The sequence below is a fragment of the Thamnophis elegans genome, chromosome 12 (genome assembly GCF_009769535.1).
Source record: "Thamnophis elegans isolate rThaEle1 chromosome 12, rThaEle1.pri, whole genome shotgun sequence".
Lineage (NCBI taxonomy): Eukaryota > Metazoa > Chordata > Lepidosauria > Squamata > Colubridae > Thamnophis > Thamnophis elegans.
This window is the reverse complement of record NC_045552.1, coordinates 31,637,879-31,659,690: the sequence shown is the minus strand read 5'-3', so window position 1 is coordinate 31,659,690 and position 21,812 is coordinate 31,637,879. Positions and strand designations below refer to the sequence as shown.

Below are 21,812 nucleotides of genomic sequence, written 5' to 3'. Positions count from 1 at the left end.
GTTTGGTAGCCTAATTTCATTTTTTTTAAGATTATTGATAGTGGGATCATTGCAATGATGAAGAGAAGAGGTGAAAGTGAATCACCCTGGAAAATTCCTCGCTTGATATTAACCATTCCGTAGATCTCATTCCCTACTGCCAACTCAGTTCTCCATTGTTTCATCGCCTTTTCAGTAAAGGATGTAATATTTTTGCTAATGCCAGTTGTTTCTAAGCATTTTATGATCCAACTATGTGGCAGTGAGTCAAATGCCTTTTTGTAATCAATCCAGACCATATTCAAGTTCGTTTTTCTGTTCTTACAATTTTCTAATATCATTTTATCAATTAGAAGCTGATCTTTTGTGCCCCTACTCCTTCTTTTGTTGCCTTTTTGCTCTACTGGCAAGATGTTGTTTGTTTCCAAATAATCCATCATGTTATCTGCAATAATGCCTGTGAGTAATTTGAAGGTTGTTGGCAAGCATGTTATTGGTCTGTAGTTTTCAGGTGTTGTTCCTTTAGTTGCATCTTTCTGAATCAAGTATGTTTTTCCAGTTGTCAACCATTCATCAATTTGGCCCTTTTGTAAAATTTCATTCAGTTGCCTGGCCAATATTGCATGTAAACTGGTCAGATATTTGAGCCAGAAACCATGTAATTGGTCCTTTCCAGGTGATGTCCAATTCTTTACCTTTTTAACTCGATTTTTGACCATCTCAGTTGTTATTTCTAATACTTGCATTTGTTTGTTGCCAATGCTTTTCTCAAAGTCATGTATCCACTTTGCTTCCTTGTTGTAGTCCTTTGCATTTTCCCGCAATTCTTTCCAGAATTCAACTGTGGCCTGTTTTTCTGGTTTTTCACTTTTGGTGTCACCATTCACATTAAGACTTTGATAAAAACGCCGTTGGTCTGATCGAAATTGCTGATTTTGTTTATATTGGATGATTCGTGCCTCATATCTTTCAATTTTTCTAGCTGTTGCTGTTATCTGCTGTTTTACAATCTCTACAGCTTCATTGATGTTTCTTGTATCCAATCTATATCTTCTGATTAGCCGATCTATGATTTTGTTGTTTTTAAGCCGTTGCTCATGCATGTTCTTTAAGTTACTAGTATCTGCCCTTAATTTTTTGATTTTTTGTTCTAAACGGATTTTCCACTTTGGCTTTGATGCTTTTTCTGTTGTGTGACTAGGTACTTTAATTTTAATGCCTAGTTCATTAATTATTATTATTATTATTATTATTATTATTATTATTCCAAACTTATCTATGATACCATGGTTATTAAATCAACAGTACTTGTGAATAGTTCTATTTAGTTCATTAAGGGTTGAACTGTGAGATCCCTGGTGCTCTTTGAGCTTTATTGTTTGCTTGCAGAGTTTCATTACCCAGCTAAGTAACATCATCAGTGCAAGCGAATGTGGAGTTTGTTCCCTTGTTAATATATACCATATTTAGTCGCCATTCAAAAGTGACATACCTAAGGAAATAAAAAGACCAGAATGTATCCTCTCCAACAGCCAACATCTAGGCAGGCAAAAATCAACATCAAACAAAGAATAAAGCAGAAAACAATGGAAACTACCAAGTACCAATGAAAACAAGGAACTATCAAGAAAAAACTATACCCTCACCAACACTCACCAACACTGGCAGGGCAAGCTATTGTATATAATAGGAAGTAAACCTCCCACTCATTCACACTGATGATATTACCCAGTTAGTTACTTAGCAAGCCAACAACCAAGCTCAGAGAGAACAAAGGAATCTACTTACCATGTTTCCCCGAAAATAAGACAGGGTCTTCTTTTCTTTTTTAAAAATATTTTTTATTTTTAAACAAACAAAAACAGACAAAAACATAAAACACATACAACTTTCTTCCATTTCATATAGTTGAGTTTATTGAGTTTATTAGTTTTGTATGCCGCCCACTCCCGAAGGACTCCGGGCGGCTTACAATAAAAGGGGAAGGGGAATAAATAAGACAATACAAAATTTAAAATACAACAACATTCACAATTAAAGTGGGGCTGGATACTTCAACAGCCCCGGGCCTGCGGGAACAGCCAGAACTTAGTAGCTTTATGGAAGGCCGGGAGGATAGTAAGGGTCCGGATCTCAACGGGGATATCGTTCCAGAGGGTCGGAGCTGCAACAGAGAAGGCCCTCCCCCGGGGGGTTGCCTGCCGGCATTGGCTGACAGATGGAATCCGGAGGAGGCCAAGCCTGTGCGATTGAATCGGTCTTTGGGAGGTAATTGGCAGGAGGCGGTCTCTCAGGTACCCAGGTCCGATGCCATGCAGGGCTTTAAAAGTAACGACTAGCACCTTGAAGCGTGTCCGGAGACCAATGGGCAGCCAGTGCAGCTCGCAGAGGATAAGTGTAACGTGGGTGTACCTAGGTGCACCCACAATCGCTCGCGCTGCTGCATTCTGGACTAACTGAAATCTTTGAACGCTCTTCAAGGGCAGCCCCATGTAGAGCGCGTTACAGTAATCCAGTCTTGAGGTGACGAGGGCATGGGTGACTATCCGAAGGGCCTCCCGGTCCAGGTAGGGTCACAATTGGTGCACCAGGCGAACCTGGGCAAAGGTCCCCCTGGTAACAGCCGACAAATGATGTTCTAACGTCAGCTGTGGATCCAGGAGGACTCCCAAATTGCGGACCCTCTCTGAGGGGTGTATGATTTCACCCCTCAGGCTAAGGGATGGAATAGCTGGACCATTTTTGGGAGCATCAATAGCCACTTGGTCTTGTCAGGATTGAGTGCAAGCTTGTTCGTTCCCATCCAGACCCTAACAGCCTCCAGGCACTGGCACATCACTTCTACCGCTTCACTGAGTTGGCACGGGGCGGACAGATACAGTTGTGTGTCATCCGCATATTGGTGGTATTTAATCCCGTGCCGTCGTATGATCTCACCCAGGGGCTTCATGTAGATGTTAAATAGGAGGGGGGACAGGACCGAACCCTGCGGCACCCCATAGTTGAGGGGCCTAGGGGTCAATCTCTGCCCTCCGACCAACACCGACTGCGACCTGTCTGAGAGGTAGGAGGAGAACCACTGTAGGACAGTGCCTCCCACTCCCACCTCGCGTAACTGGCGCAGAAGGATACCATGGTCGATGGTATCGAAGGCCGCTGAGAGGTCAAGGAGCACTAGGATAGAGGAGTGACCCCTATCCCTGGCTCGCCAGAGATCATCGATCAGCGTGACCAAAGCAGTTTCCGTGCTGTAACCAGGCCTGAAACCGGACTGAAAGGAGTCCAGATAATCCGTTTCATCCAAGGACCACCAGAGTTGAAAGGCTACCACTTTCTCAACAACCTTCCCTACGAAGGGGAGGTTGGAGACTGGATGATAGTTACTTAAAATGGCTGGGTCCAGAGAGGGCTTCTTCAGGAGGGGTCTCACCACCGCATCCTTTAGGAGGAGCGGGAAGGATCCCTCCTGGAGAGAGGTATTAACTATCCTCTGGATCCAGCCACGTGTCACCTCCCTGCTGGTCGAGATCAGCCAGGAGGGGCACGGGTCCAGTATACATGTGGAGGCACTCACCACTCCCATGGCCTTGTCCACTTCCTCAGGAGCGACAAGTTGAAACTCGCTCCATAAAATCCGCTCAAGACCTTCCCTCGGTACCTCGGCTGGTACCATGTAATTGGAGTCCAGATCTGTCCGAATCCGAGCGACTTTATCCATTAGAAACTGAACAAATTCCTCAGCTCTACCTTGTAAAGGGTCGCCCGCCTCCCTCCCTTTCAGGAGGGCGCGGTTTATTCTAAACAAGGTGGCTGGGTGCGATTCAGCGGATGCAATAAGAGTGGCAAAATGCACACATTTCGCCGCCCGTATTGCCACGAGATAGGTCCCGATATAGGCTCTCATCAGTGCTCTGTCTGACTCAGAGTTACTGGCCCTCCAGCGGGGCTCTAGGCGTCTCTTTTGGCGTTTCATCTCCTGGAGTTCCTCGGCAAACCAAGGAGCCCTCCTGGATCCGCAACCTCGGAAAGGCCGCAAAGGCGCAATCCGGTTTAGAGCCCCTGCCGCCGCTGTATTCCAGGCAGCGACTAAGGACTCCACCGGATTGTGGACGAGAGTGTCAGGTATTTCTCCAAGCGCCGACTGAAATCTCATAAGGTCCATCAGGCACCTGGGGCGGAACCACCTAATCGGTTCCCCCTCCCTACAGTGGGGGATTGGTTTCCGAACGTCAAGCCTCAGTAGGGAGTGATCAGACCATGACAAGGGCAAGATCTCAATGCCCTTCAAATCTAGATCACGTCTCCACTGCTCCGAGAGGAATACGAGGTCAAGCGTGTGACCCGCTGAGTGAGTCGGACCCCGAATTACTTGAGTCAAGTCCATGGCTGTCATGGAAGCCATGAACTCCTGCGGCCCATCAGAGTGCTCGCCGAGCGAAGGCAGGTTGAAATCCCCCAGCACCATAAGCCTGGGGAACTCTACCGCCAGCTCGACTACTGACTCGAGGAGCGAGGGGAGGGTTGTTGCAACGCTGTTGGGAGGTAGGTACGTTAACAACAAGCCCACTTGACCCGCAAGGTCCAACTTCACCAGCAGGGACTCACACCCGACAAGCTCTGGAGCAGGGATCCTACGAGGAACTAAAGACCTTGGATGATGACAACCACTCCCCCACCCCTTTCCTGGGGTTGTGGCTGATGAAGCACCTGAAACCCTTCTGGGCACATTTCAGTGAGGGGGACTCCTCCCTCCGGGCCCAGCCAGGTTTCAGTAATACATGCCAGGTCTGCCCCCTCGTCTAAAATTAGGTCCCGGACGAGGGGAGCTTTGTGAACCACAGACCTGGCATTTAGTAAAAACAGCCTGAGACCAGGGCCCTGACAACTCTCGCCATCTGGCCCTGGAGTGGAACTAACAGGGCCGGAAGGAGGGATCGCTGTGACGTAGCGAACCCTCCTTCCCCGGTAATGGCTAGCCCTGAAGTTCCCGTCATACCTGCCTCTCCCCATAATGACTGTAATGCTCCGGCCCACCCCCGTACCCGTAGACCCCATTTCCCCTCTCACAGCCTCCGCTCCTTCCGGCAGGCAATTTATATCAGTCATTCTAGGATGAGTTTATGAGTTTATGAGTTTATTATTTATAGGCCGCCCTTCTCCCTGAGGGGACTCAGGGCGGCTTACAATTTATAGGGAAGGGGGGGGTACAAGACAATGGGATGGGAGGTAGGCGTGTCGTTTGGTTACAAGATTTTGTGGGTCTTTTCCATGGTCACCACTTACAGTTATATATCGAATCACAAATTGTTCATTAGCTGAACATAAATGCATTATTGTTATATATCAATTTTTCAACTGTAATTATTATTCCTTTATTTTAAACAAGATATTCTAGATATTAAATCCATACACATCATTTTGTATCAATAGTTCGACTCCTGTTATTATTCCTACATTTTAAACAAAATATTCTATATATTGAAATCATAAATACAACATCATTCCATTACATCGTTCTAATCTGTTTAACAGTGCTAAATCCTTATGGTATTGCATATATCACTCCACTATTCTTAGAATATAAAAAAAATATCCCACTTTTTCCATTACCATGATTTTTATCTAACCATTGATAAAACAAATCCCAAACTTTGTAGAATTGTTCATCTTCTTGTTCTCTAATTTCAAATGTCAATTTACTCATTTCCGCACATTCCATATTTTTTGAATAATTTTCTCCTGCATTGGTATTTTCTCATTTTTCCATTTTTTTGCAAATACAATTCTCATTGCTGTTAAAACATTTATAATCAAATATTTCAAGTCTCTATTATATATTTCTGGTATGATTCCCAATAAAAAAAGTCTCTGGTTTAAAGTCTATATGTTTTTGTGTCATTTTCTCCAACCACCTGTGAATTTTAGTCCAATATCTTTTAGCTTTTGTGCAAGTCCACCACATGTGGTAATATGAACCCAGTGACTGATGACTGTTGTCAATCTCCTCCATTTTCTTATTTCTTTGTTCATCTTTTTCCTCAATTTTTTAGTCTATCTTCATATTTTATTGTCATTTGTTGCAAACTATCAATTTTTCCATCAGTTTCAGTTGCTTTTTGGTCCATGTTTTCCGTTCTCTTTTCAATTGTCTCTGTTCTCTTTTCAATGTTCTCTGCTCTTACTTGTAACTTCTGGATTCCCTGCATAATCATCTCCAATGTGACTCCCTTTTCCTTTTCCTGCTGCAACATCATCTGTATTGATCTTTGTCCTCCTGGTGGTGAGGAGGAAGGTGTTGTTGCAGAACCAGTGGTTATTACTTTTTTACTCCTCTTCAAATTCTTCTGTGCTCTAATCCGCTAGTATGGGAATCAATTGTCCAAGATGACCATAAAATGATCAAAAAATAAGAAATAGGAAAAAAAGAATTCAAAAAAGAGACAATAATAAAAAAGAGCTCAAAAAAGAAAAAAAAGAAGTAGAGAAGGCCAAAATGGGGGGGGGGAGGAAAAAGAAAAAACTCACACTGTAAATGACCTTATCCAATTAGATCCAATTTAAAGAAGGAGAAATATAAAAAAACAAGAAGAGTAGAGAAAAAACAATTAAAAACAATCTCCAAATAAAAGAATCACAATGTGAAAAAGCAAAAATTTTATATATATATAAAATATTTAGAATCCCCCCCTTTGTCCAATTTAATGAAGAACAAAATAGCTGGTGTCTCCCAAAAAGATGAAAGGAAATAGAAAGGAACAAAACGGAAGAAGTACAACTTTCACAACAAGGAGAAATAGACACTGCCACCAAAAAAGAAGAATGAAAGTTCCAAGGCTTTTCTGAGATACAATAAAATGAAGTGAGAGGCTTTTCCAGCTCACACCAGGCTTTCTCAAAGTTTTTTGTCTTATTCTTTCCAAACACAATTCCAGGCACTGAGGATTTCAAAGTAAACAGCTGTATAAACAATCCTGTTTTTTTCACTATCAGTTCTTCACTTAGTAGTGTGCCCTTGAAAGAAACAACTTATCTCCAAACATTTCATACAAGAATAACAACAATGTATCAAGCCTCTAGATGGCAGTGTTACTATTTTCCCACTTTCTCCTCTGTGTTTTACTTTCTACTAAAAATAAAATTAAATGTCCAATAGAGAAAAAAATACAATAATCCTTTAAGCAAAAATAAAGGTAGGGGAAATTCTTAAATGCTGTATTTTAATTGTCCAAAGAGTCAAAATAAAAAGAAAGAAAAAATAAAGACATAAGCCATATCCGTTTAAGAAATAAACTACGTTGAAAGTCCAGTCAAGCTTCCAGCAGTAAAAAGGGGAAAAAAGAGGAAACTTTCACTTTGACTAAACATTAAATTCACCGCTTACTCTCTCACCAGTCAGCTTTTTAACTTAATTTTCTTCACTTAGGGTGCTCTTTCAAATAGAAGAAAAAAGTAACGCTCTCACCAAAAATGACACGCTTCTCTCCTGCACTTTACATAGCAGGACTGTCTGCAGTTTCAGCAACCTTGTGGCTGCCTCTTAGTCTCTGGCAAAAGGAGTTTTCCCCAAAGTCTTCACTGGAGACTTTGTGGGGGGTCTCTGTGATCGACAGGATATGCCCCTTCCTGACACCGTTTCTTTGGGATGGTTTAGGTCCAGATTGGACCACCCAGTGACCAAAGTTCGGCGCCAGTCCTGGAGCGCCAGGAATGTCTGTTGTTTTACCACAACGCCAAGCACCCGGACAGGGTCTTATTTTCTTTTGACCCACAAAACATGGCTTGGGCTTTATTATGAGGAGAGGGCTACTTGTTTTGGGGTTGCCCGACAACTGCTCTCTTGTGAGCCAGCTCCCAAAGAGCCAGGCACAGCCTCAGGGTCGAACGGCTGTGTTGCGCTGTCGCAGCAGCAACCCACAGCAGCCATGAAGTGACAATGCTCACGAGGTTTGCCATCCTGGTTATACGTCTTCTAGTCCAATCCCCCCCACCCCCCGCTCAAGCAGGAGACTCTACACCATTTCTGACAAACGGCAGTCCAATCTCTTCTTGAAAGTCTCAAGTGATGAAGCTCCCACAACTTCTGAGAGCAAGCTGTTCAATTGGTTGATAGTTCTCACTGTCAGAAAGTTCGTCCTTATTTCTAGGTTGAATCTCTCCTTGTTCAGTTTCCATCCATTATTTCTTATCTGGCCTTCAGGTGCTTTGGAAAATAAGTTAACCAACTCCTCTCTGTGGCAACCCTTCAAATATTGGAACACTGCTATGATGTCTCCCTTGGTCCTTCTCTTCTGTAAACTAGCCATGCCCAGTTCCTGTAAACGTTCTTCATATGCTTTAGTCTCCAGTCCCCTAATCAACTTGCTCTCCTCTGCCCTTTTTCTAGAGTCTCAACATCTTTTTTATAGTACTGGATTCAGTACTCTAAGTGTGGTCTTACTATGGCTTTATAGAGTGGTATTAGTACCTCACTTGATCTTGATTATATCCCTCTATTAATGCAATTTAGGATTGCATTGGCTTTTTGGCTGCCACTGCACACTGTTGGCTCATATTTAGCTGGTTGTCCACTAAGATTCCAAGATCCCTCTCACAGTCACTGCTATTAAGCCTGGTTTCACCCAGTCTATATGTTTACTTTTGGTTTTACTTACCTAAGTATAGGACTTTACTTTTCTCTATATTGAATTTCATTTTGTTGCATTGCTGCCATGGGAAATCTTATTCCCCCTCCCATGTCCAAGCTGTTCAATTGGCCCCCTTACCACTAGAATATTCATGAAGTATCCTCCAATCAGAGCATAGACACCTCCTGATGCTCCCACGAGACCCAGCAGAGGATCACAGATGGAACTTGCCAAAGAACCTAAAGAGAATTAGGTCAATTAACCAAGATAATGTTGGCAGTTTGGAATGCCTAATGTCAGGCACCAAGGAACAATCTACCCCAAAGGTCTAATTAAATTGCTGTATTGCAATTGATGCCTATGCACATAAATATCAGTGGAATGGGGGCGGGGGTTGGACTTAGTCCGCTTGTGGCCACATAGAGATTCTGGGCAGATCAACCTTTTTTTTACTCCACTTCCAGGTTCTGCTACTCCTTCCCCTATAACTAAGCAGCTGTTAAGTTTGATTATTGACATGCAAGTTAAAATGTAAGATTTTTTTAAAAATTTCGACAGGCTACGCCTCTCCTGCTGTTTTGTATCGCTAAGTGGGTCAAGCCTTTTTCTGGCACAACTCACCTCCAATCACTCCTGCAAGATACACAGTTCCCACTCTGTGTCCTTTATGAACTAATTCCAGGGGGATCCCCAGGCAGAGCTGAAGAACAAGGTTCCCTATAATGTGTTCAACACTGCAGAAGGAAAGATGAATTTGAAATTAATACTTATCTTCTCCAGAAAAAAAAACACAGTACACTGAGATTATGTTAATGATAAAATGGGATACAAATTTAATGGATATATAAATATTCAGTGTTTAGCCTAATTATAAAACAAGCAACTGAAGTGACAATGAAGTAATTAAGTACAATTAGACTGCAGCGGTTCTCCAGGTTCTAGGTGTGCTCTTAGCCCAAGGCCATAAAGCAGCTTCAATCCCAGTAGAATAACAAAACCAAGCCAAAGCCTCCTTCAGCACCTGTCAAAATGAGCATAATAGACTGCTTACCCAGCATGCAGAAACATGTAAGACAAAAATCTCCAGGCTTCCTTTCGCTTCTCAGGTCTGTAAATAAGCGGACTTTCCCAGATTCCCACTTCTAGCGTTATCCATTGAATCTGGGGCTTCCAAATAGCATAATAAATGAACACTGACAGCTAGAAATAGACAAGAGAAATCCCTTCAGTCCATGCCTGTCTGAGATAACAGTCAGGTAAAGATCCAAGCAAGCGGCACCTGTTCTCTTCAGTTGGCAGGAGTAAGTCCTTCAGAAAGTTAATTGTAGGAATGGGCTTCTAGACTTCCCACAACCTATCACCATAAGCCACAATGTCTGAAACAATTAGCAGACATAGATCAATCAGATAGTATGATTTTAAGGGGAGGGGGGACATAGACTTCCCTCCTCACCATTTTAGGTAAAACTTGACATATGATATGGGCTTGCCCTATTGCAGTCCCATGTTCATTTAAGATTCTTGATCATGCAGTTTTAGGAAAAATAATAAGTTCTGGAGATGTGAAAGAGAATTTTGTATTATATACAAACAATTTGAATTTATCAATATATGCATTATGATAATACCATTTCATACCACACTAATGAGGCTATACTTGGAATACTGCATAAAGTTCTGGCCACCATAATGCACAAAAAATGTTGAAACCCTAGAAAGTATGCAGAGAAGAGCAACAAAGATAATAAAGGAGCTGTAGGCTAAATCGTATGGTGAACCGTTAAGGGAACTAGTTATGTCTAGCCAATCAAAGACAAGAATTAGAGGGGACATAATAACTATATTCCAGTAATGAAGAGGCTGTCACAGAGAAGAGGGGATTGACTTATTCTCCAAAGTACTTGAGGGCACGACAAGAAGTAATGAGTGGCAGCTTGTTGAGAGAGATCCAACCTAGAAGTAAGAAGACATTTCCTGATGGTGAGAACAATCAATGGAATAGTTTCCCTCCTGGGATTGTGGGTGCTCCATCATCACTGGAGGCTTTCAAAAATAGACTGGATAGCATTTGATCAGGATGATGTAAGATCTCCTGCTTGATCAAGGGGTTGGAAGTGACTAGGGCTGTCCCTTCCAGCCCTATGATTCAATATTCTATAAAGGACTGTAGATGTAGATGCTGTCTCCCAAAACAAGATTATACTGTAAACAAGATTATATTGTTACAGTGGAATGAATGTGCCATAATGATTTACCACTATGAATTAATGGCATAATTTCAATTCTCTGATTTGATCTGATAATGAGTAAAATGGAAAATTCACTCAATATTATCCCATTTGTTTAAGTTGTCTGTTTTAAATACAATAACATATGTTGGTACTTTTTTTCTCCCCCCCCCTTTTAAATTAGGCATATAATTTCTTTTTTGTTTCTCATAGAATCATAGATGTCTTTAATGGTCCCCTAGGCCAATCTGAAGTGCAAACCTAAAGCATTTTGAACAGGTAGTATCCATCCTGTAAAGACCTCCTTCACACGGGGAAAATATCATTTTAGAGGCAGGAAAGTTCTTTAATATTTAATCTGAGTTTACTTCCTTATCATTTTGACCCACTGGTTCTTGTTCTCTTTTAAAGTTTCCTTCTGTGTATAAAAACTATCAACATTAAACATTAAATGGACTACTGGTAGTTTAAGAAAGGAAGAGTCACATTGTTCTTTAGATGTAGTTCTAAGCAGGGATTTTTCAGTAATCTTGCACATTTTCAGCAGTGCCCATTGAGGCACTCCCTTGTCCCCTTAGATCCATGACCTTTGTGATCCCAAGAAACCTGCAATTATTTGCTTGGCATCTCACAGAAAGTTATCCTTCACAGCACTTTCCTGGAAAAGAAAAGGGATCTCTGAAATTTTCTCTCTCCCAGGAAATCTTAGTAGAGCTCAGTTTATTTACTCATTTTACTAGGTTTATAGACAATTCCAATGGTCAATCAGCTTTCAAACCTACCATCTATATGATTAAAACAGCCCAACATTAATAATATATTTAAAATACTCCTATTATGAAAACCCCACATGACTACATTTCTTCACAGGGTTTTCACTGGCGTTTTAATTGTTTCTCTTGGATGAAACAGAAAATCTTATATTTGGGGGAAAACAGGTGAGTACATTCTGTAAAATAGCTGAATCAGAACAGAAAGAAAGCCCAGGTGACGATACCTTTGGAAAGGTTCTTTCCCTGGATAAATTCATTTTAGGAATTGGTGAAACATTCAGGCTTAAAATGAGACGTAAAAGCTCCTATGAGTCCCACTCCAAGGTCAGATGGCGCGAGCAGTCAGGACCCTGGTCTCAGGCTGCTGTCGCTAAATGCCAGGTCTGTTGTTCACAAGGCTCCCCTCGTCCGGGACTTGATAACAGACGAGGGCGCAGACCTGGCATGTATTACTGAGACCTGGCTGGGCACAGAAGGAGGAGTCCCCCTCGTTGAGATGTGCCCAGACGGATTTCAGGTGCTTCATCAGCCGAGAGCCCAGGGAAGGGGTGGCGGTGTGGCTATTGTAATCCGGGAGTCTTTAGTACCTCGTAGGATCCCTGCTCCGGAGCTTGTCGGGTGTGAGTCCCTACTGGTGACGCTGGACCTCAAGGGTCAAGTGGGTTTGCTGCTCACGTACCTGCCTCCCAACTGCGTTGCAGCAGCCCTCCCCTCGCTCCTCGAGTCAGTAGCCGAGCTGGCAGTTGAGTTCCCTAGGCTTATGGTTCTGGGGGACTTCAATTTGCCTTCGCTCGGTGAACACTCTGATGGAGCGCAGGAGTTCATGGCTTCCATGACAGCCATGGGCTTGACCCAAGTAATTCGAGGCCCAACCCACTCAGCGGGTCACACGCTCGACCTCGTATTCCTCTCGGAGCAGTGGAGTTATGATCTTGGTCTGAGGGGAAATGAGACCATTCCCCTGTCGTGGTCAGACCACTGCCTACTGAGGCTAGACTTCCGGAGGCCAAACCCCCACCGTAGGGAGGAGGAACCGACCAGGTGGTTCCGCCCCAGGCGACTTATGGACCCAGTAAGGTTCCAGACGGAGCTTGGGGTTATTCCAGATGCTCTCGCCCACAGTTCGGCGGAGACTCTTGCTGCTGCCTGGCACTCGGCAGCATCAGAGTCTCTTAACCGGATTGCGCCACTACGGCCCCTCCGGGTCAGCGGCCCACGGAGGCCTCCTTGGTTTACCGAGGAGCTCCGTGAGACAAAGCGCCGGAGGAGACGCCTAGAGCACCTGTGGAGGTCTGATAGGTCCGAGTCGAGCCGGGCACTGTTGACAGCTTGCACCAAGGAGTATATTCGGGCTCTAAGAACAGCCAAAAGATCACACATTGCCTCCTTGGTAGCGTCCGCCGAGTCCCGCCCAGCCGCCCTGTTTAGGATAACCCGCTCCCTCCTAAATAGGAGGGAGACGGAGAACCCTTTACAGGGTAAGGCTGAGGAATATGTACAGTTCTTGGCGGACAAAGTTGCTCGGTTTCGATCGGACCTGGACTCCACTCTTGCAGATCCAGCCGAGACACAAGGGAATGATCTGGCAGACCATCTCTGGGTTGAGTTTCAGGATGTTGCCTCCGGGGATGTGGACAAGGCTATGCGAGCTGTGAGCGCCTCCACCTGTATACTGGACCCGTGTCCCTCCTGGCTGGTTGCCAACAGCAGTGAGGTGACACGAGGCTGGATCCAGGCGGTTGTTACCACCTCTCTTCGGGAGGGACACCTCCCCACCGCGCTGAAGGCGGCGGTGGTGAGACCCCTCCTGAAGAAACCGTCCTTGGATCCAGCAATTCTTAACAACTACCGTCCAGTCTCCAACCTCCCCTTTGTGGGGAAGGTTGTTGAGAAGGTGGTGGCCTTCCAGCTTCAGCGTACCTTGGAGGAAGCTAACTATCTTGACCCCTTCCAGTCTGGCTTCAGGCCCGGTTACAGCACAGAAACCGCTTTGGTCGCATTGACCGATGATCTCTGGAGAGCCAGAGATGGAGGCCATGCGTCCATCCTGGTTCTCCTTGACCTCTCAGCGGCTTTCGATACCATCGACCATGGTATCCTTCTGCGACGACTGCGGGAGGTGGGAGTGGGAGGCACTGTTCTGCAGTGGTTCTCCTCCTACCTCTCGGACAGGTCGCAGTCGGTGTTGGTGGGGGGGCAGAGATCGTCCCCGAGGCCCCTTACTTGTGGGGTGCCGCAGGGTTCGGTCTTATCCCCCCTACTATTTAACATATACATGAAACCGCTGGGCGAGATCATTCGGAGGCACGGGATAAAATACCACCAATATGCGGACGATACACAGTTGTATCTGTCCGCCCCGTGCCAACTCAATGAAGCGGTGGAAGTGATGAACCGGGGCCTTGAGGCTGTTAAAGACTGGATGAGAGCTAACAAACTGGTGCTCAACCCGGAAAAGACCGAGTGGCTGTTGTGTTTTCCTCCCAAAAATTTGGTTAATGTTCCATCAATCAGGCTGGGGGGACAAAATTTATACCCCTCAGACAGGGTCCGCAACTTGGGAGTCCTCCTGGACCCACAGCTGAGTTTCGACCATCATTTGTCAGCTGTGACCAGGGGGGCATTTGCTCAGGTTCGCCTGATGCGCCAGTTGCGGCCCTACCTGAACCGGGAGGCTCTCACAACAGTCACTCGAGCCCTTGTGACCTCTAGGCTGGAATACTGCAACGTGCTCTACATGGGGCTGCCCTTGAAGAGCACCCGGAGACTTCAGCTAGTCCAGAATGCGGCCGCGCGAGTGATTGTGGGCGCACCACGGTTCGCCCACATAACACCGATCCTCCGTGAGCTGCGCTGGCTACCTGTTGATCTCCGGGTGCACTTCAAGGTCCTACTTACCACTCACAAAGCGCTCCATGGTAGTGGATCTGGCTATTTGAGAGACCGCCTTCTGCCAATTACCTCCCTGCGTCCCATCAGATCGCATAGAGTTGGCCTCCTCCGTATTCCATCCGCCAGTCAGTGCCGACTGGCGACTACGCGGAGGAGAGCCTTCTCAGTTGCAGCTCCGACGCTATGGAACAATCTCCCCGTGGAGATTCGCACCCTCACCACCGCCCAGGCCTTCCGCACAGCCCTCAAGAACTGGCTAGCCCGTCAGGCCTGGGGATGAAAAATCTTAGTTCGTCCCCTCCCGAATGATGAATGAATGTTGTGCTCTATTTTTAATATTATGTATTGTCTTATGTCTTTTGTCTTTGTACCCCCTTTCCCGTGTTTTGTAAGCCGCCCTGAGTCCCCTCAGGGAAAAGGGCGGCCTATAAATTATAATAAACATTCCAAACATTCCAAACATTCCATCATGTTTTTTTTTTAAATAACACTAGTAAAAAAGGAATTAGAGCCATCGTATTTGTGACTCTATACATCGGGGGTCTCCAAACTTGGCAACTTTAAGACATATTGTTGCTGGAGGCCTGTCTTGGGGGGGCCCTACCCTGCGTTGGCTGCCTGGCTCTTCAACCGCTGCGATGCTGTTGCGGGGTTAGGGTTAGGGACAGGATTAGGGCCAGGGCCAGGGTTAGATTAGGATTAGGGCTAGATTAGGATTTGGATTAGGGTTAGTTGCAGGGTCAGGGTTAGGTCTGATAAGGGTTAGGGTCAGTGTTAGGGCTAGGGCTAGGGTTAAGTTTAGGGCTAGGGTTAGGGTAGGTGAGCTTTAGGGTTAGGGCTAGGAGTAGGGTGAGGGTGGGGGTGGGGTTACTAGCCTGATGGTCTGCTGGCTCATAGTCGCTGCTTGGGAGTGTGGCGGCTCAGTTGTGGGAGGGGTCTCCCCCCCTCTCCTTCCCCTTCTGTGGGAAAGACCGTATGTCGACTATTGCCATCCCGGCTATTCTTCAGCTATGACCGGCTTTGGGACTCTCGCTCCTAGAACTGTCCCCCCAATTGCTGCTAACGGGCTGTTTACCCCGGACTCTTGGACTTTGTTTTCCCTGAAGGAGAAGATTGGGACTTTAGCTTCCCTCCCTCATTCTAGAACATTCTTGCACGATCTCAAATTGCGCTATTGCACAACTTTTTAAATGGTATGGTGAGGGTGTGTGGCATGAATGTGATTGACTGACTGTTCCCACTTTTATTCCATATTGTTGTATCTGTGTTTTTTAAATCGTTTTGTGGGGAGTGCTTGCCTGTATGATTGTGTACGGCTGAGTAGGTTGGGACCACAACCTGGGTACCCCCTGCACTGAGTGCTCTGCAGAAGTGTCGGGGGGGGGGGGGCTAGGCCTAATCCCAACCTAGGATGTCTGATTTGAAGGGCCTGCCGAAGAATGCAGTGGCTATGGGGGAGGGTGGGGGGACCATGGACACGGGAGTGGGCCGGAACATTACGGTCGTAACAAGGAGGGCAGATATGGCGGGAACTTTAGGGCTAGCCATTACCGGGGAAGGAGGGTTCGCTACGTCACAGAGATCCCCCCTTCCGGCCCTATTAGTTCCACTCCAAGGCCAGATGGCGTGAGTAGTCAGGGCCCTGGTCTCAGGCTGCTGTTGCTAAATGCCAGGTCTGTGGTTCACAAGGCTCCCCTCATCCGGGACCTAATTTTAGACGAGGGGGCAGACCTGGCATGTATTACTGAAACCTGTCTGGGTCCGGAGGGAGGAGTCCCCCTCACTGAGATGTGCCCAGAGAGTTTTCAGGTGCTTCATCAGCCGCGACCCCAAGAAAGGGGTGGGGGAGTGGCCATTGTTATCCGAGGGTCTCTAGCTCCTCGTAGGATCCCTGCTCCGGAGCTTGTCAGGTGTGAGTCCATGCTGGTGAAGTTGGACCTTGGGGGTCAAGTGGGCTTGTTGTTAACGTACCTGCCTTCCAACAGCGTTACAACAGCCCTCCCCTCGCTCCTCGAGTCAGTAGCCGAGCTGGCAGTTGAGTTCCCCAAGCTTATGGTGCTGGGGGACTTCAATTTGCCTTCGCTCGGAGGGTACTCTGACGGAGCGCAGGAGTTCGTGGCTTCCAAGTAATTCGGGGCCCGACTCACTCAGCGGGTCACACGCTCGACCTCGTATTCCTCTCGGAGCAGTGGAGTCGTGATCTTGGTTTGAGGGGTACTGAGATCGTGCCCCTGTCATGGTTGAACCACTTCCTACTGAGGCTTGACTTTCGGAGGCCAATCCCCCACTGCAGGGAGGAGGAACTGATTAGGTGGTCCCACCCCAGGCACCTAATAGACCCTTCGGGTTTTCAGACAGTGCTTGGTGTTATACCTGATACTCTCATCCACAGTCCGGTGGAGACCCTCGTTGCTGCTTGGAACTCAGCGGTGGCGGAGGCTCTAAACTGGATTGCGCCTTTACGGCCTCTCCGAGGCAGCGGATCCAGGAGAGCTCCTTGGTTTACTGAGGAACTCCGGGAGATGAAACTCCAAAAGAGACGCCTAGAGCGCCGCTGGAGGGCCAGTAAGTCTGAGTCAGATCGAGCACTGATGAGAGCCTATATCAGAGCCTATCTCGTGGCAATACGGGCGTCAAAAAGTGCACATTTTTCCGCTCTAATTGCGTCCACTGAATCGTGCCCAGCCGCCTTGTTTAGAATAACCCACTCCCTCTTGAGAGGGAGGGATGCGGGTGACCCCTTGCAAGGTAGAGCTGAGGAGTTTGTTCAGTTTCTAGCAGATAAAGTCGCTCGGATTCGGACAGACCTGGACTCCAATTGCTCAGAGCCAGCCGAGGTACCGGGGGAGGGTCTTGAGCGGAATTTATGGATTGATTTTCAACTTGTCACGCCTGAGGAAGTGGACAAGGCCATGGGAGCGGTGAGTGCCTCCACTTGTGTACTGGACCCGTGCCCCTCCTGGCTGGTCGCGAGCAGCAGGGAGTTGACACGGGGCTGGATCCAGACGATAGTGGCCACCTCTCTTCGGGAGGGAGCCTTCCCACCCCTTTTAAAGGCGGCGGTGGTGAGACCCCTCCTGAAGAAGCCGTCTCTGGATACAGCCATTTTAAGTAACTATCGCCCAGTCTCCAACCTCCCCTTTGTTGGGAAGGTTGTTGAGAAAGTGGTGGCCTCTCAACTCCGGCGGTCCTTGGATGAAACCGATTATCTGGACTCCTTTCAGTCCGGATTCAGGCCTGGCTACAGCACGGAAACTGCTTTGGTCGCACTGATTGATGATCTCTGGAGAGCCAGGGATGGGGGCCATGCCTCCATCCTAGTGCTCCTTGACCTATCAGCGGCCTTCGATACCATCGACCATGGTATCCTTCTGCGGCGGTTACGTGAGGTGGGAGTGGGAGGCACCGTTCTTTGGTGGTTCTCCTCCTACCTCTCTGACAGGTCGCAGTCGGTGTTGGTGGGTGGGCAGAGGTCGACCCCTAGGCCCCTTAAGTATGGGATGCCGCAGGGTTCGGTCCTGTCCCCCCCTCCTGTTTAACATCTACATGAAGCCACTGGGTGAGATCATTCGTCGGCACGGGATAAAGTACCATCAATACGCGGACGATACACAGCTGTATTTGTCCGCCCCGTGCCAACTCAGTGAAGCGGTTGAAGTGATGTGTCAGTGCCTGGAGGCTGTCAGGGTCTGGATGGGTGTGAACAAGCTTGCACTCAATCCCGACAAGACCGAGTGGCTTGTGTTTTTCCCTCCCAAAGATTGGCCTTGTGTTCCATCTCTCAGGCTGGGGGGTCAAATTTTACGCCCCTCAGACAGGGTTCACAATTTGGGAGTCACCCACAGCTGACTTTAGAACATCATTTGTCGGCTGTGACCAGGGGGACATTTGCCCAGGTTCGCCTGGTGCACTAATTGTGTCCCTACCTGAACCGGGAGGCTTTCAGAACAGTCACTCATGCCCTTGTGACCTCAAGACTGGACTACTGTAACGTGCTCTACATGGGGCAGCCCTTGAAAAGCATTCGGAGACCAGCTTGTACAGAATGCAGCCGCACGAGCGATTGTGGGTGCACCTCGTTACACCCATGTTACACCTATCCTCCGCGAGCTGCACTGGCTACCTGTTGGTCTCCGGACGCACTTCAAGGTGCTAGTCGTTACTTTTAAAGCCCTACATGGTATCGGACCTGGGTACTTGAGAGACCACCTCCTGCCAATTACCTCCCTACGACCAATTAGATCCCACAGATTAGGCCTCCTCCGGATACCATCAGCTAGCCAATGTCGACTGTGGACCCCGCCGGGGGAGGGCCTTCTCTGTGGCTGCTCCAGCCCTCTGGAACGATCTCCTCTTGGAGATTTGGACCCTCACCACCCTTCAGGCTTTCCGCAAAGCCGTCAAGACCTGGCTGTTCCGGCAGGCCTGGGGCTGATGAGTTCCCAGCCCCACGTAAATGGTTGCGATTGTTGTGAAGCTTTTAATCTGTTTCTTGTATCTTGTTTTTTGTCTTGTTCATTTTTTTGTATCTCCCCCTTCCCCACTTGTTTGTTAGCCGCCCTGAGTCCCTAGGGAATAGGGCGGCATACAAGTATAATAAACATTCAAACATACATTCAAACATATGGAGTTCAACTCCCAGAATTCTCCAGCGAGCAACGCTGAGGAATTCTGACAGTTGAAGTCTACAAGTTTTATAGTTGCCAAGTTTAGAGACACAGGATCTATAGATTAAACAAGTGATTCTGGAGCATTTCAACCAAAGTAAAAATCATGAAAGACATGTAGAAATAAAGTGCACAAGTAAAAGAAAAACCTTTTTACCTCAGCTAAGCTGATAGCCAGGATGAAAATGGGTGGCGGAACGCAGCTGGCTCTTTCCAGGTAAGTTGCTCTAGCCTCACCGGGAAGCATCCATTTGGAAACGGTATTGTGGAGGCTGCTGCACTTGACCCAAGGGCAGGTGCTCTTCTCCTCCTCGTTACGCTCCTCTTCCCGCCAGGTCTCCGGCTCCTCTTCCATGTTCAATCGCTCAAGCTCCATGATGCCGGCTGCCCCTCAAGGGCCAATCACGAAGGAGCCTCTTTCTTGGCTGGGACCAGCTCTGGGCTGCCTGCAAGGCAGGATTCCGGCCACCTTCAGGGGTCTCTGTGGTGTCCCCTGGAGTTAACCCTAACCTTCCCCAACCCTCCCCAGCACCAGCAGATCAAGAAAGAGCTTCCCCTCCTTTGGCTGAAAGGAAAGATCCCCTCTAGAGCTTTGGGCACCTTCTCCGGGCTCTCCCGGAACTCAGGAGGGGCCTCAACACGGGGAGCTCTTGGCCCAGTTCTTCACTGGGGGCGGCTTTCCTTTGACTGGGCAGGTCCTGGGGGGTTCCTGAGCCTGCAGGTGAGTCGCCCTGCTTACCCAACCGGGGGTCCCCAGCCCTTCTCAGCCCCAGCCAGGATGGGGGCGGAGGCAGCCGACGGGGGCCGCGCGACCCGTCTCCGGGGCACAGGAGACCCGGGAGAGCAGGATTGCCTGAACCAGATGCCGGCTTGACGGAACCAGTCGGGAGGCCGGATTGCCAACCCCACCCGCGGACGGAGGAAGGGAGCAAAAGGCCGCTTCGCTGCCCAGGCGTCTTGCGGGCGAGCCGAAGCGGTGCCGGAGCCCCTCCCTTCCTTCCCCCATGCCCATCTCCGGGATCGAGGAACGGGCCGAGCGGCTGCTCCAAGGTGCACCGGGAAGGAAGAAGCTTCGTCGGCTCTACGCCCTGGCAGCTCGGAAGCCGCCGCCGCCGCCCGGCCAGCCCCGGTCTCCAGAGAGCCGCTCAGCCCCGACGGCCGGAGACGGCAGGCGGCGGAGGGAGTCCCGAGCGATAGGGCCGGACTAGGGAAGCCGCCACCGCCAGAAGAAGCGCTTACCGGGACGCGTCAGCCAGGAGCTCTCGCGGCGCAGCAGGGGAAAGGCAAAGCGAGGAGGGCCGGCCAAGCTCTGCGCCCCGCCCGCCCTTTGCCTTGCCTCGGCCAGGAACGCCCGTCGGAGGCGGCGAATGCCCCACGGAGCTCGCCCCGCTGGAAGGGAAGGCAGGGCGCGGGACACCCGGAGGGGCGCCTGTTCCTCGGGCAACGAAGGGAAGACTTGCGGCGGGGAAAGACAGGCTTATGGACAACCAGGATGATTAGGGGCCTGGAGACTCAAACATAGGTTGAAGGGTTGCAGGAAATGGGCCTGGCTAGTCTAGGGAAGGGCCAGGTGAGACAGGATGGCAGTCTTCCAATATGTGAGGGGGGGCAGCTAGGAGAGATTCAGCCTTTCTAGGGAGGGAGGGAGAAATTTTCTGACAGTTTAAGCAATCAACGGATGGAACAGAAGATGCCTTCAGAAGTTGTGGGAGCTTCACCATTGGAGGCTTTCAAGAAGAGACTGGACTGCCATCTGTCAGAAATAGTGCAGAGTCTCCTGTTTGGACAGGGAGTTGGACTAGATGACCTATAAGGTCCCTTCCAACTCTGTTAATCTAATCTGATGTTGCCCCTTGTAACTGTCCTGCTGGGAACAGCAACTCCCCTCAGTCATCCTGGTCTGTAGCCTCCAGCAGTTTTAAGTCGAGGGCTTGTCCATGTGGCAGCCCAGAAAGCATTGCTGGGCACGGCCTCGCTTCATTTACCAGCAGGCTTTCCCTGGGTTCAAGGACAGGAAGAGACCACGTGAGGGAAGAGCCCCAAGCTGGCCACCTATTATGAGTGGTACCAGCACCAGCTAAATTGGTGTGCTAGCTCTTCTTTCTTTTCTGAAACTACAAGTACTCCTCAACTTATGGCCATAAATGAGCTCAACATTTCTGTCGCTAAGTGAGACAGTTGTCAAGTGAGGTTTTGCCCTGTTTTATGATCTTTTTGGCCAAAGGTATTAAGCAAATCACTCCAGAAGTGAATCATGCGGTCATTAAGCGAGTCTGGCTTCCCATTGACTTTGCTTGTCAGAAGGTTCCAGACATGGGTTTCTATCGTTCGGCTGAACCGGCAGTGGTATGCTGGCCTGAGTCACAGAACTGGCAGCGACCCAGGCTAGCCACGCTCTCAGACCAGTTCCCTGGTCAGTGCCGGCACCATCTCTTTTTTTAGTTCTGAGCATGCGCAGAACAATTTTCATTGAACTGCACATGCGCGTGAGACCCGCACACGAGTGAACCAGCAGTAACACCGACTGAAACCCACCCCTGCCTGGGTCCCTGCAACCATCATAAATACAAGATGGTTGTCAAGTGCCCAAATTTTGATCACATGACCAGGGGGATGCTACATAGTCATAAATGTGGAAAATGGCCATGT

General features: G+C 48.1%; 1 protein-coding gene across 2 annotated transcripts in view; it reads right to left on the bottom strand.

The window, feature by feature from the left end:
• RHBDL2 (rhomboid like 2) overlaps nucleotides 1-20,678 on the bottom strand; it is a 35,102-nt gene extending 14,424 nt beyond the window's left edge. Inside the window, exons 1-5 of one of the 2 annotated variants that reach the window (XM_032227947.1) lie at nucleotides 20,403-20,678; nucleotides 19,321-19,609; nucleotides 9,655-9,803; nucleotides 9,225-9,337; nucleotides 8,742-8,842 (exon numbers count right to left, since the gene is read on the bottom strand). In XM_032227947.1, coding sequence (XP_032083838.1) covers nucleotides 8,742-8,842; nucleotides 9,225-9,337; nucleotides 9,655-9,803; nucleotides 19,321-19,539 — 582 coding nt within the window. In that variant the 5' untranslated portion in view covers nucleotides 19,540-19,609; nucleotides 20,403-20,678. The remainder of the gene's footprint in view (nucleotides 1-8,741; nucleotides 8,843-9,224; nucleotides 9,338-9,654; nucleotides 9,804-19,320; nucleotides 19,610-20,402) is intronic. The other variant, XM_032227946.1, reaches the window with a different exon arrangement.
• Nucleotides 20,679-21,812: the final 1,134 nt, after the last annotated feature.